Source organism: Cygnus olor, chromosome 14, assembly GCF_009769625.2.
Source record: "Cygnus olor isolate bCygOlo1 chromosome 14, bCygOlo1.pri.v2, whole genome shotgun sequence".
NCBI classification, from domain to species: domain Eukaryota; kingdom Metazoa; phylum Chordata; class Aves; order Anseriformes; family Anatidae; genus Cygnus; species Cygnus olor.
In genome coordinates this window covers 15,100,550-15,115,224 of record NC_049182.1, presented here as the reverse complement: position 1 = coordinate 15,115,224, position 14,675 = coordinate 15,100,550, and the positions used below count along the sequence as shown (strand labels likewise).

At 40.2% G+C, this 14,675-nt stretch overlaps 1 protein-coding gene across 7 annotated transcripts in view; it reads left to right on the top strand.

Annotated features, from left to right (window-relative positions):
- SPDL1 (spindle apparatus coiled-coil protein 1) overlaps window positions 1-14,675 on the top strand; it is a 31,524-nt gene that overhangs the window by 6,842 nt on the left and 10,007 nt on the right. For all 7 annotated transcript variants that reach the window (XM_040573498.1, XM_040573495.1, XM_040573493.1 and 4 more), the window contains exons 4-11: window positions 5,365-5,541; window positions 6,108-6,302; window positions 6,569-6,718; window positions 7,370-7,468; window positions 8,307-8,417; window positions 11,147-11,287; window positions 12,651-12,757; window positions 14,112-14,299. In XM_040573498.1, the coding sequence (XP_040429432.1) occupies window positions 5,365-5,541; window positions 6,108-6,302; window positions 6,569-6,718; window positions 7,370-7,468; window positions 8,307-8,417; window positions 11,147-11,287; window positions 12,651-12,757; window positions 14,112-14,299 (1,168 nt within the window). The remainder of the gene's footprint in view (window positions 1-5,364; window positions 5,542-6,107; window positions 6,303-6,568; window positions 6,719-7,369; window positions 7,469-8,306; window positions 8,418-11,146; window positions 11,288-12,650; window positions 12,758-14,111; window positions 14,300-14,675) is intronic.

Sequence of the window (14,675 nt, the reverse complement as noted above, 5' to 3'; positions counted from 1 at the left end):
TGCTTTAGAATATGTGTATTGAATATGTTTAACAATTTGTTATGCTCTGCCTGTAAACTTGGTGTCACTTAAAGCTGTAAAAAAGCATGTTACCAGCAAGACTACAAAATGGGTTTCATGGGCTGTATACTCTTTAAATTTTTAAATACCAAGGGACTCTGAAATCATTAGTACATTTCTTTACAGTTTAGAAAAGAAGGTAGTGTAGTGTTACAGTATAGAGATATTACTTAGTCTTCCAGTCGTCTTCTTGATAGTTGCACAAGAAAATTCCAGCCTAGGACATCTCTTCCACTTTTCCTAAACAATTTAATTTTGACTTGTTTGTTCTCAGTCAGCCCATCTTTCAGATTTTCTGTTTCTCTTAATCTGGTCTTTTCCTGGCAGTGCATTGCTATCCATTCCTTTGTGATAAAGCTAAAATGTGTTTTCTTGTGGCCAGCTGGAGTGTTGTAGCACCCTGCTGTTTTGAATGAACACTAATAACTTATTTGATTGGTGTGCCATTACTAGGCTTAGTGCAAGAGGGGGGCAGTTGGAAAGCACAAGTAGTGAAGAATGCAGAGCAGGATCATCCTTCTCTGCAGGCAGCCTGACATGTTAGTTACTGTGGTGCGAACCTGCACGCACAAGTTATGTTCCACCACTGTAGACTGGAGCAAAGTTATGAGTTAAACTTGTGTGAACCAGTCCAATTAGTAACTTAGATTTCAAGAGCTGGGGGAAGAAATTGTGTGCTTTCATCTAGTAGAATAACAGCCTTTGTGAGAACTGCAGTTATCCAACAGCTTCTTTAGAACTTGATTTCCGTACTTCTCGTTGGAATCTGAGTTCCAGAGCAGTTATTGTGGACACATTAATTCCAACAGTAGTTGTCAGAACCCTTCAAAACACAGAAGTCTCCGTGCGCTTCTGTAAAAGTCCGCGTAGGTATTTGATGGTAGACTTTCTTTACGTAGGTATGGCCAACAGTGCATTGCCAAGTCTTTATCATTGTTAAAGCTCATTCTGTATATTTGAGTTAAGCCTGTCCCTAATAAGCTAGTGTCTAGGCAGCAGAGGTGGATTTCCTACTCGACAGATCTTACTTTTGTTGTTTCTCCTGTTGTCTTCTGGTTTGTCTTCTAAGATTGATTTTAAAGAAAAATACTCCTACAACTTTAGAGTAACTACGTTTTGGCATTTTTTTGCATTAGCTTCCTTTTTGTTTTCTTGCTTTTCCTTAATTGCTGGCTGAATGGAAAAGTAAAATGATGCTCCCCTCTATTGGTAGCGTATGTGTATGATCTGGCATACAGGGAAACAGATTAAAGAGCCTTTCTTAAGTCTGGAAAGGCTGACAGGTTTTATAACAGAACACTAGGCAAGTTTGTCTTTACCAGGCTGTTGTGGTTTAGCCCGGCTGGCAGCCAAACACCACACAGCCGTTCACTCATCCTCCCCCCTCCCTCTCCGGGATGGGGGAGAGAAACGGGAAAGTGAAGTCTGTGAGTTGAGATAAAGACAGTTTATTAAGACAGGGAAAAGAATAACAACAACAATAATAATAATAATAGTATTAATAGTAATAATGTGTACGAAATAAGTGATGCACAATGCAATTGCTCACCACCCGTTGACTGATGCCCAGCCTATCCCCGAGCAGCCGGCCCCCCACCCCGGCTAGCCACCCCTATATATTGTTCAGCATGACGTCAGATGGTATGGAATACCCCTTTGGCCAGTTTGGGTCAGCTGTCCTGGGTCTGTCCCCTCCCAGCTCCTGCTGCATCCCTAGCCTGCTCGCTAGCAGGACAGAGAGAGGCTGAAAAGTCCTTGGTTTGGTGTAAGCACTGCTCTACAACAATTAAAACATCAGCATGTTATCAGCGCTCTTCTCATTCTAATCCAAAACATAGCACCCTGCCAGCTACTAGGAGGAAAATTAACTCTGTCCTAACTGAAACCAGGACAGATATCCACCCCTTATTCCATACCATTTATGTCATGCTCAGGTTACACTCTTTCCAATACCTTCTAATTAATCACCATTTTCATCTATGATATATAGCAACCATGGTAGCGATGACATACAGTGTTATATGATAATTAACATACTATAATTCAACTCATGGGCTGTTCTCACCCAGTATTAGGTCCCCTTGAGGTACACACCGGACCTCCCCATTCTCTTGCGTTACCCACCAAGCGCATCCAGGTCCCTGAGCAAAAGCAATCCCACGAATGGGCTCGCCTTTTCCTGAGGCGGGAGTAGCCCAGACTGTCTTACCCAGCATGTTTCTTACGTGCACTACAGGAACTTTATCCCCTTCTACAGTGCGTAACAGGTTTGATTGGGCAGGTCCAGCTCGGTTGGCAGATCCTCTAGTATTGACTAACCAGGTGGCCTTTGCCAAATGTGTTTCCCAATTTTTGAATGTCCCAGCACCCATTGCTTTCAGTGTAGTCTTTAACAGTCCATTGTATCGTTCAACTTTCCTGGAGGCTGGTGCATGATAAGAGATGTGATACACCCACTCAATACCATGTTCTTTGGCCCAAGTGTCTATAAGGTTGTTTCGGAAATGAGTCCCATTGTCTGACTCAATTCTTTCTGGGGTGCCATGTCGCCATAGGACTTGCTTTTCAAGGCCCAGGATAGTGTTCCGGGCAGTGGCATGGGGCACAGGATATGTTTCCAGCCATCCGGTGGTTGCTTCCACCATTGTAAGTACGTGGCGCTTGCCGTTGCGGGTTTGGGGGAGTGTGATGTAATCAATCTGCCAGGCCTCTCCATATTTGTATTTCAGCCATCGTCCTCCATACCAGAGAGGCTTTGACCGTTTGGCTTGTTTAATTGCAGCACATGTTTCACAATCATGAATAACCTGTGCTATAGTGTCCATGGTCAGGTCCACCCCTCGGTCACGAGCCCATCTGTATGTTGCATCTCTACCTTGATGGCCTGAGGTGTCATGGGCCCATCGGGCTATAAATAATTCACCTTTATGTTGCCAGTCCAGGTCCACCTGAGCCACTTCAATCTTAGCAGCCTGATCCACCTGCTGGTTGTTTTGATGTTCTTCAGTAGCCCGATTCTTGGGCACATGAGCATCTACACGGCGTACCTTTACAACCAGGTTCTCTACCCGGGCAGCAATATCTTGCCACAATGCAGCAGCCCAGATGGGTTTGCCCCGGCGTTCCCAGTTGTTCTGCTTCCATTGTTGTAGCCACCCCCACAGGGCATTTGCTACCATCCATGAATCAGTATAGAGATAGAGAACTGGCCACTTTTCTCGTTCAGCAATATCTAAGGCCAGCTGAACGGCTTTCACTTCGGCAAACTGACTCGATTCACCTTCTCCCTCAGCAGCTTCTGCAACTCGTCGTGTAGGACTCCATACAGCAGCTTTCCATCTCCGATGCTTTCCCACAATACGACAGGACCCATCAGTGAACAGGGCATATTTCTTCTCATTTTCTGGTAGCTTGTTGTACAGTGGGGCTTCTTCAGCACGGACCACCTCCTCCTCTGACGATATCCCAAAGTACTTGCCTTCTGGCCAGTCCATAATCACTTCCAGGATTCCTGGGCGACTGGGGTTTCCTATTCGAGCCCGCTGAGTAATCAGTGCAACCCACTTGCTCCATGTAGCATCAGTTGCATGATGTGTAGAGGGGACCCTTCCTTTGAACATCCAACCCAGTACCGGCAGTCGGGGTGCCAGGAGGAGCTGCGCTTCAGTACCGACCACTTCCGAAGCAGATCGAACTCCCTCATATGCTGCCAATATCTCCTTTTCGGTTGGAGTATAGCGGGCCTCAGATCCTCTGTATCCCCGACTCCAAAACCCCACGGGTCGACCTCGAGTTTCCCCAGGTTCTTTCTGCCAGAGGCTCCAGGTGGGACCATTCTCCCTGGCTGCGGTGTAGAGCACATTCTTTACATCTGGTCCTGTTCGGACTGGCCCAAGGGCTACTGCATGAACTATTTCCTGTTTAATTTGTTCAAAGGCTTGTCGTTGCTCAGGGCCCCATTCAAAAGCATTCTTCTTATGAGTTACTTGGTAGAGCGGGTTTACAATCAGACTGTAATTTGGAATATGCATTCTCCAAAACCCCACGACACCTAGGAAAGTTTGTGTTTCCTTTTTGCTAGTTGGTGGAGACATAGCTGTTATTTTGTTGATCACATCCATTGGGATTTGATGACGTCCATCTTGCCATTTTATTCCTAAAAACTGGATCTCTCGTGCAGGTCCTTTAACTTTATTTTGTTTTATGGCAAAACCGGCCTTCAGAAGGATTTGGACTATTTTCTTCCCTTTCTCGAAAACTTCCTCTGCAGTGTCACCCCACATAATGATGTCATCGATGTACTGCAGGTGTTCAGGAGCCTCCCCCTGCTCCAGCGCAGACTGGATCAGTCCATGGCAAATGGTAGGGCTATGTTTCCACCCCTGGGGCAGCCGATTCCAAGTATATTGGACTCCCCTCCAAGTGAAAGCAAACTGTGGCCTGCCCTCTGCTGCTAGAGGGATGGAGAAAAATGCATTAGCAATATCAATTGTGGCATACCACTTGGCTGCCTTTGATTCCAGTTCGTACTGGAGTTCTAGCATGTCCGGCACTGCAGCACTCAGTGGTGGCGTGACTTCGTTCAGGCCACGATAGTCCACTGTTAGTCTCCACTCACCATTAAACTTTCGCACTGGCCATATGGGACTATTAAAAGGTGAATGGGTCTTGCTGATCACTCCTTGGCTCTCCAGTTGACGAATTAGCTCGTGGATGGGAATCAGGGAGTCTCGGTTGGTGCGATATTGCCGCCGGTGCACAGTTGTGGTAGCGATTGGCACTTGCTGTTCTTCAACCCTCAGCAACCCCACAACAGAAGGGTCCTCTGAGAGACCGGGCAAGGTAGACAACTGTTTAATGTCCTCTGTCTCTAAGGCAGCTATGCCAAAAGCCCATAGAACCCAGCTGTTCTGTGGTAGAGGAACACTCAATACGCTGTTACGAACTCTTAATACGATTGAGTTCCATCTGTGGTAGAAATGACACAAAAGCTCTCACCGAAGTTTTCTGTTAAACTTACAAAAAAAAAAAAAAATTGGTGCCAACACTTTATTTTGAATGGGAAGATGCCATTTCGATGGAGGACAGAATACTACACAACCCGCAATCAACTCATTCATAAAAAATTGAGAGCAATGGTATAGGTTTTTTTGTTCTTTGCTTGGGTATGACAATTCCCTAATTGGAACATCAACAAAAGGTTGAGTGAGCTACAGGCTTTAAGCAGTTGGTGCCTTGGTGCAGAGCCTTTATTCAGTGCAATGACCATTATGTCTAGACTTATCACTATGTTATTTCTTGCAGAAATTTGAACAAGAGAAATACTCTCTTCAGAGAGAAATTGAACTTAAAAATAGAATGTTGGAAAGCTTGAGCTTTGAATGTGATGCCCTTAAGCAACAGCAGAACATGCAACTGGAAAAACAGAAAGAACAACTTGCCAGAGTTCATGGACAAGAAATCAGTGACCTTAAAAACAAGGTTTGCACCTAATATACAGCTAGAACGTTACTAATAGCATTTGAAAATGTTTTGAACTTATAACTGCATAGTTGTAACCAAAACAAATCTAATGAATAGCTGTAGTATGTAGTCTTATCTTTCTTTGCCATATTCAGCAGTTTGATTTGGAACTGGGCTCACTTTTTTTCCAACTACTGTTACGAAAGTATTAAAACTATCATGGTGGTTTTTATTAAAACAAGAACTAGAGTAAAAAGGTCAAGACAATAAGGCCAGATTTGGTGATTAAAAAAAGCCAAGTAAATATTCTACAAGTTGCCAACAAGAAATGAATTACTGAGATCATAAAAGATGTCACAGGCCTAAATTATTGTTGTTAGAAAGGGAGCTTGTTTGGTTGATGTTTAACAAAAATCTGCATAGCTACACTGTAAATTGCATCCAATTCCAAAGCTTATTTTTAAAAGGTTACTATTATTTAATATTTCTGAGACACTTCCTTGATTTGAACATGAGTCTGAAATATTGTGCTTTTAATAATTTATTTTAAAGTGGTACTACTTAATTGTCAAATGTCTTTTAAGTTGGAGAACCTGAAAGCAGAACTAGATGAAACCCGACTCTCAGAAAAACAATTGAGACACAAAGTGGATCATCAGAAAGAAATAATTGCTGCTAAATCAGAAGAGCTACACATGATGTCTGAACGTGTACATGAAACCATGTCTTCAGAAATGCTCAATCTTCAGATGGAGCTCACTGAACTAGAAAGTGTGAAGGTGTGTGGTTAGCACTTGAGTATTGTGCTTTTTTTGCTCGCTGCAGTTTTAGGTGCTTTGGGTGTTTTGCTAGTTTGGCTTAGTAGAAAAAATAATCACAGGAAAAAATACAGCAATAGCCTTAACAACTAGATTTTAATTCAACCCCTTCAAGATGATATTTTGTCTTAAAAAGTCATTGTTAGTAACAAGCGTGTTTGTCTCATTTGGGCCTGCTTTTCTTGAATTTGCTTCATAAGCTTTTTATTTCATGCTTCTGTATTTAGGCCAATGTTGAAGAAAAGCTGAATGAACTGCAGTACAGTAAAGAACAATTAGAACTCATAAACAGCAACTTACGTAATCAGCTGGAGCGTCTACAGGGAGAGAAAGAAGAGAGGGAAAAAGAAGTTGTTTCTTACTGTAACGCATTAGAGGTATTCTCTTAATTTTATGCAACAGTGCTAGCTAATCCCTGAATTTCACAAGTGGTTGGTGCTAGATTTTCACTGAAATAAGGAGAAGAGCTTTGAGAGGAGTTTGTTTTGAGGAGAGAGGGAGGAAGAGAATGCAAAGGAAATAAAGGCTAAATCGTATTTAGTAGATCTGCGTTAGCTGTTGACAGTTTGTATTGGCATTCTCTTGTGGAAGGCTGCACGTGGATATCCTTTGCATTGCAATATCCTGCTTCATAGCAGGAACTTGTAACAGGTCACTTACCCAATTCCCATTTTTATTTCAAGTTCCTTTTGAATGCCTTGCAAAACACTGTTGGGGAGTAGAGTGCCTGTGACTACCACCACAGCAAGGATGATAGCATCAGTGTCATCAATCCAACTGATAAATGTCAATATTTTTCTTTAAAGGGTTTAGTTATGGTATTATCTATAAGAGCAAGTGGGATACTGGGCCTCCTAGCAAAATGATTTTCATTGTCTTTCTGGCTAGTACTGAATGTACGGTTAAATACTGCTGTACAAGGTAATTTGTGCTAAATGTATGAGGAATGAAATTGATAAAACTGTTTGATTAAATGAATATGCAATACATCACATTTTTAAACTATCTTTCTCTTCGCTTAAATCTAGAAAGCTCGTGAAGCTAATCAAGAGCTTCAGGTTCAGCTGGATCATGCAGTGCAGCAATCTTTGGACCCTACAAGTAAAGGCAATTCTCTCTTCGCTGAGGTACAACTACACAACAGATGTCTGAGAATATGCAGAGAAGAGATGTTTTATCATAAGAAATCAGACTTACATTGTATTGAAAACGTAGAAGTACCTGATCTACCTGGCACTAACCTCTATTCCTCAAATTCCTCTGTTCCTTCGGTGTTGAACTGTCAAGGGTCACCTCAGGAAAACAGTTTGCATGCACAGTCTAAAGCTGGGGAGATAATGACCTTGATGAAATGACTTAAAGTCGCCTGGTTATCCAGATGAAAGATGAGACTGAGGGTTCATAATAACAGTTCTGTCTGAAACTTTGCTCTAAGGAGTCTTGTTCAGCTGGTGACCTTTCTTTAATGCAGAAGATAATAAATGAAATATTGAAAGATAATGCTAAATGCTACTTTTAAAGAGCATGTTGAAAAATGGTTGGATGTTTGAACATTCAGGAGGGTTTTTGAATAAGAGTTTAGGTGGTATTAAATGCCAGCCTATATGCTGGCATTTTGTTTTCTGACCACCCTCAGTGAATGGCTTCATTTGATATGCAGTTCATATTTATTTTAAACTATTTGTTCTGATACAGATAGACAAAACTATTCTGGACCAATACTGATTCTTACTGTTAATTATTTCGATATCAAAAGAAATCTCTTGTACTTTATTGACTAGGGTTCAGCTGCTTACAGGACTGCCTACTCAGTATTTATCTCGGAAGTTTTGACAGTAGCGCACTGTTGTTGGAAAAGCAGTGTTTTCAGAAGCAACATCAATTGCCAGTTAACTTCTTTTAACACTCAGAATCCAAGCGACAAGTGTTATTTTCATAGTAATAATTGTTAAAAATGTTCTATAGGTGGAGGACCGTAGGGCAGAAATGGAACGACAGCTGATCAGTGTGAAAATAAAATATCAGTCACTACAAAAACAGCACGCATTCACTAGAGAACAGTTGCAAAGAATGAAGGTATGACTGTTATTGTAATACTCCAGGGTTTCCTTGGGGTCTGATAAAGCAGTGCTGTAAAACACAGGGTAGGGGATCTGATTCGCTTTGAACTGTGGTACAGTAATGTCATTGGGTGGGTGGGGAGGAATGGGAGAGAAGACAAGTGACATGTCATTGTGCTACTTAGCTTCAGTAGTATATCAACACTTTTTCTAGCGCTACTATTTAATTCTAGAATGCTAAGTTAAGCTGAAGGCACTGTCTGCTTACATTGATAGTAGTTCTTAAATGGGTAAAACAGCTTCTGCCAGTCAAACTAGATTTTTTTTGACAGTTGCTTTTTCTTTTTCTAATTCTCATACGTAAATAATTTGTTTTTTAACAGAGGTTCTCAGGAGTTAATGCCTTTGTAAGCAACAGAGAAAGCTTTCACTCTGTCATTTGATCACACTGTTTTTCCTCCTCTGAGTTGCTTTCTTTTTTTTTTTGTTGTTGTTCATATTTTTCTTCCTTCTCCCTATATTTAATGCAAGAATACAAGTTATAAATGAACTGTAGTTAATACCTCTACTGGAGGGTGTCCCTGCCCCTGGCAGGGGGTTTGGAATTAGATGGTTGTTAAGGTCCCTTCCAACCGAAAGCATTCTATGATCATAAATATTTCATCTAGACTATGCTTCCTTAGGTTGGCAGCTTGTAGGTTAGTGAATACTGTTGAGAAACCTAGTTGGCCGAAGCTGTTCTGGAAGACAATGTCAAGGGCTTGCTGCAAAATTGTCAACTGTTCTCATGTTGGCCTTGTGATTGCTGTATATGAGAAGGGATCGTTCCAGTTGGATCATGTAGCTTGTCTGAGACCAGTACTGAAACATAAGTGGTGACAAAGAGTAGCACTGAATATATAGAGCTGTGACTTAGCTTTTGTGGAGAAGCAAGTTGAAAAATAACTAAAACACCACAAAGGACAATGGAAGAAGTACTATATAGCCAAGGAATGTTCATTGGAATTTCTCATTGAGAGCTAAAGATGAGTAAGTAAAATGGTTGAATAGGATCAGTTTCTTAGATTCTTTCTATCTCCTTGTAATACCAGTGCAAGTCAGTGATTATATTGGCCGAATGGTTACATTTAAAGTTTTCATCCAGGACTAAGGCAAGTTGGTATCCCTTTTTTTAAAGTTGGTATTTGGAATTCCAATTTGTGCTACTTTATCCTAATAAAATATCTGCTAGTACCAATGTTAGAGAGAAGTCATTTGTTATGACAGCTGTTTTGTTCAAGTCGGTATCTTAAATCTCTGGTAGGATCTCTTCTGTTTTGCCTTGTATTGTGTTGCTGTGTTAAAACTCTGTGTGTAGTGAACTGATGGCTACTCGGTCAGTACCTGACTCCAATAGTGTAGTTCACCACATTGTTACAACATCAGTTGTCAGGATACTTGAATGGGGTATTGACTGAGGACTTCTGAGGATCTGACTTCTGGACACAGTGTAAACAGTACTGCTGTAAAGGCTTTGCCATGGCTGGAGTATTTACCACAGCTTGTAGTAGCCCTTCCTGTTTCTTCTTTTTTATTGCTGTTGTTTTTATGTACTTGCACTGCGCTTTGCAATTTTGACAGTTAGCAAGTAGGCTCTTAAGTGAGGGGGAAAGGCTACATGTCTACACCACTGGGGAATGCAAGTATAGTTCTAGTCGGCCATTGGCAGATAAGTTTTATTTCCCCCTACATCCATTGGAAGTTAGGAGGAGGAGATGACTGAATCTGTTTTAGATCTGGTTTGGGTACAAAATCATCAATCTCTTCTATTTGACATACAGGATGAGATAGGGCAAATGCTCTTCTCTAGCTTGCTCTGTTAATATGTAGTCTTAGTTTGTTTTAGTTGATCGTTTCTCTGGGACTTCTCCAAGTGTCTTACGGTGTTACTTCATCCATGCTGTCTTAACTGTGAAACTTTCACCAGACATTGTTAACACTCCATTACGTGTTTACATAACTGCATTTTATATTCTTTCTTTAGTTGTTTGAATATCTGTTGTGTCCCTTGTAAATGGATGGGTTAAAAACCTTGTGGCATGATGTTATGTTAAGTGTGAGAAAAATATGCTATAAATGCTAGATTTGGATTTATTTCTACTTTTGTAATGAAAAAGGATTTTCCTGTGCTTGGAAGGGTGCCTTCCATGGAAAATGTAAAAGAAGCTGAAATTCGTGGATAAATATTACTGAGCATAAACTAAAGTGCTATATATACCTCTGAATCAGAACTGCAAAAGAAAGTCTTTTTGTTTGTTTGTTTTTTAAATTTGTTGGGGAACTAGGTTTGTTTGTTTTTTTTTTGAACTGGGAAGTTCTTCATAGATGCATTTTAGTTCTGAATGAGCCTGCAGTGTAGCTGAGTTCTAGTTAACTTGGTGTTTAAGCTTCAAATGTGAAATATTTTGTGCACCTCCTTGACAGCATGTTTATAGGCTCTTTAGTCAATGAGGAGAGAAATATGACACCTTAGGACCACATTGTGTTCTGGACGGTTTTGGCCATCCTGGAGAGTTTTAGTATTAACAATTATAAGTTGTCACTATGTTTAATTGTCAGTATTGAGTTTAAGCACCCAGTGGTTTTCTATTTTTACAAATAGAAGCAAGAGGTTGGGGTATCCTGAGCTTTCTAAGTAAGAGGAAGACATGTTCTGTTGGTTAACCCAGTGCTTGTTATAAAAACTTTTTCCTTTTTTTTTTCTAGCTGCAAATGGCTACACTGTTACAGATGAAAGGCTCTCAGGCAGAATTTGAGCAGCTCGAGCGCTTACAGTCAATGTTGGAGCAAAAGAATGGTGAAATAGAAGATCTTCTTATGAAAGTGAGACAATTAGAAAAATTTAAGGTATGTCATCTCTAAGTGGAAAACTCAGATGAGATGTTAACGCATGAGGAGAAGGAACGATTAAAACTAAAGACTGTGCTTAGGTTTGAAAGGGATCCAAAGGCTTCTCATTCCTTTATATGACTGAAGTTCTGTTTTAGAGCTGAAGAGCACACAGTTCTGAAGTTCATGCGAGCAAGAAACCCATTTTCTGTTCCCTTCCTTCCCCATTCCTGTTTAACATCTTCATATTTTAGATAGTTACCTGTAGTGTTTAATTACTTGGTCAAAGTTCACTGAGCAATAAGTTTTTTGGTGTTTTTTTTTTTTTGGAAGATGTATGCATCAGTTTTTAGTCTCTCCAAGAGTTCTGGTATATATGATATTTGCTGATATTATGATGTCTCGACTCAGTAGCTGAAGTGCTCTCTTTTTTTAGATCTGAATTGCTAAATGGTTCTAGTAAAGCAATTTTTTCAGTATTTTTATGCAACTTGACAGCATCTTCTCTATTTTGGAAAGGGAGAAATACAGGACAACACATGTATGCACTATTCCAATGTTATGTTTGTGTTTACTCAAAGTCAAAAACTGTAGCCTTGCTTACTGTCTTAGATACTAATGTACTTAATTAGCACTTTCTTATCACAGCTTTGGAATGCGAACTGAGGTTTATTAGCTTATGCTTTGGGATTAAGTTTTCCAGGATAGCGTCCTCTATTCTGTATTTAACCAAAGCGGCATAAAGCTAGGCTTAACCCATTTTAATAAGCAGTCAAGACAGCTTGGTTACTTCACCGGTTTTGTCACATGTAAGCTTGAGAGATACTTTTTTTTCCTTGTCTCTATGCACCAAATCTGTAGTGTCAGCAAATGAAACGATGGATTCAAATACCCATCAAAAGTACCTGTATTCAGTGACTGACAGGAGGTTCTGAGATCTGTCTGACAGTTTTTTAAATCTGAGTAATCTTTTTTTTTTTTTCAAACCAAAAATTGTGACCAGAATGTCACATGAGATTCAAGTATTTTATGAAACACTTAGTACATCTGTGGCATGTTCAATGTGAACCAAATTTCTTATCTTAAAAATGTAATTGATTTTCAGATTTTTGGCAATGAAATTTGGGCTATTGACCAACGTGGCTTCTATTCTCTACCTTTGCGGGTCCGTCTGTTGAGTAACAGAGGACTGGCCATTTGCATGCTATATGACGCTTGTAGCAGGTCAGGAAGTGCTCAGAGCAGCTCAGTTCTTTAGTGTGTTTAAACATCTACTGTGAAGCTTCTGTATAGAAGTGCAGTGAAAGCTTCATCTAGGGACTGAGCTTACGTGCTTGTGAAAGTTCACTAGTTAACAGCTTGACACTTTTTCTTCTGACAGACTTTATATGAGAATGTGGAAGAATGCAGAGCTAGTACTAGCTCAAAAGGAGAGTCTGAAGATGGTTACTATGCAGATTTGCTGCAAATGAAACTCGACAACTCAAAGTAAGTACCTAATGGTCTTAGGCCTAGAAGTTGGTCACAGTGTGAATATCTTCTGGCTACCTATTTCCCTTCTCCATGTTTTTTTGTTCTCTACGATGTTCAGACTGCATGTGGAAATATGCTCATTGCTTAATGCTGTGGAACCATCCTGTGTTCATTACAGGAGCTCGAAGATACTCTCTTTTCCATTATACTTATTGTTGTAACAGATGGCGGCAGAACCAGTTTGTTATTACTGCTGCTTCTTTTTAGAAACGTTGTTAATACTCAGTTAGGTGATAACTCAAATATATATATTCACATTTTTTTAAAAGTCCAAGTCTTTTAACCTGTGCGGCAACTGTATGAAGCTTCTTCAAGTCTATAGGCTGTATTTCTCTCTAAAAAGAGCCAGATCATACATAAAATGCTTTATGGCTCTACGTAGTTGAGCTGTGTTCTTTAGGTAGTGAATTCCATATCTATTCATTAGAAATTCCATCATGTCTGGCTTCAGGACTGTTGTGAAGACCTCAAATGGAAGTCTTGTGCTTCCCGGAGAAGAATGTCTGCTGTGGAAATTTTAGAGAATCACAGAATATTAGGGACTGGAAGGGACCTTGAAATATCATCTAGTCCAATCCCCCTGCCGGCGCAGGAACACGTCCAGGCGGGTTTTGAAAGTCTCCAGAGGAGGAGACTCCACGAGCCCCCTGGGCAGCCTGTTACAGTGTTCTGTCACCCTCACTGTAAAAAAGTTTTGTTTCATATTTAAGCGGAACCTCCTATGTTCCAACTTACACCCATTGGTCCTTGTCCTATCACCTGGACATAGAGAAGTCTATTACCTGATTGTTGCTGTTGTTATGAGAAACTGGCATGATCTAAGTGCTATAGGACAACTGAGGAAAGAATTTGCACTTGTGATGTGGAAATTAATGACGTTTGAAACAGAGGCAAGGACATGCACTATCTTAACATAATTTTTTTGCGTTGGTTACTTAGAGTAATACCTTTTGTTTATGTAAAGGTTGTATTATCAATTACAGAAGTAGTTATGTAAACATACACGGACTTACAAACAAAAAAAAGAAACAAACCCTAGTGTAAGTTAGGGAGAGCTTCTCGAACCAGTTACATAAGCATGTCTGTGTTTTTGTAATACAGCTTTTTAATACAGTTTTTAACACACATTATGTCTCTGGTAACTCACTGTTCTTTGTCAATTTCAAGTGGAAACTCTCCTTCTGCTGGAAGATGGCTTTCTCTTCCTACTAGTGTATAAACGTGAATTTAATGTGGAGTAGTTGAATGTTTAGTTAATTTTCACATACTGCCTTAAAAAGAAACTGACTATTATTTTCTTCCCAACCAGCAAGGAAACTGAAACCTTGAAAAATGAACTATCCTTGCAGAGGATGAAAGCTTTGTATGAGAGCCAAAGGGTTCTGGAAGTTGAAAGGAAGCTCTTCACAAATGAGAGGCATTTGCAAGCTTGTCAGAGTGAGAATATGAATTTGCGAGTTATGCTGGATGAGTTAAAAATGAAATATGAACCTGAAGGTAAAAATACTGCTTTTCCATATGGAAAAAGAAAATACATGGATTTTTCAACCAACCTGTTCAGTGTTGTTCAACTTAAGCTACTGCCTTCGTTCAAGATACAAATTAATGTTTAAATGGTGGCCTTTTGATAATAACCTGGTCCAAAACCTGTTGAACTGAAACAGTAAAAACCTACCTTGCTGAAGGATCTTACTTCAGTATGTATAGTAATGTTAATTTTAGGAGACTGAAGAGTACAAATATAGTGCTCAGAGGCTTTAGAGCATAGCTACATCAGCATAGTGAAGTAGGTGCAATCAAGTTTTTGTAAGGTACATTTCATAAAGTAGTGTTTCTACTGTCAATCTGTTCATTAGAGGTATCAGCTTTCTGA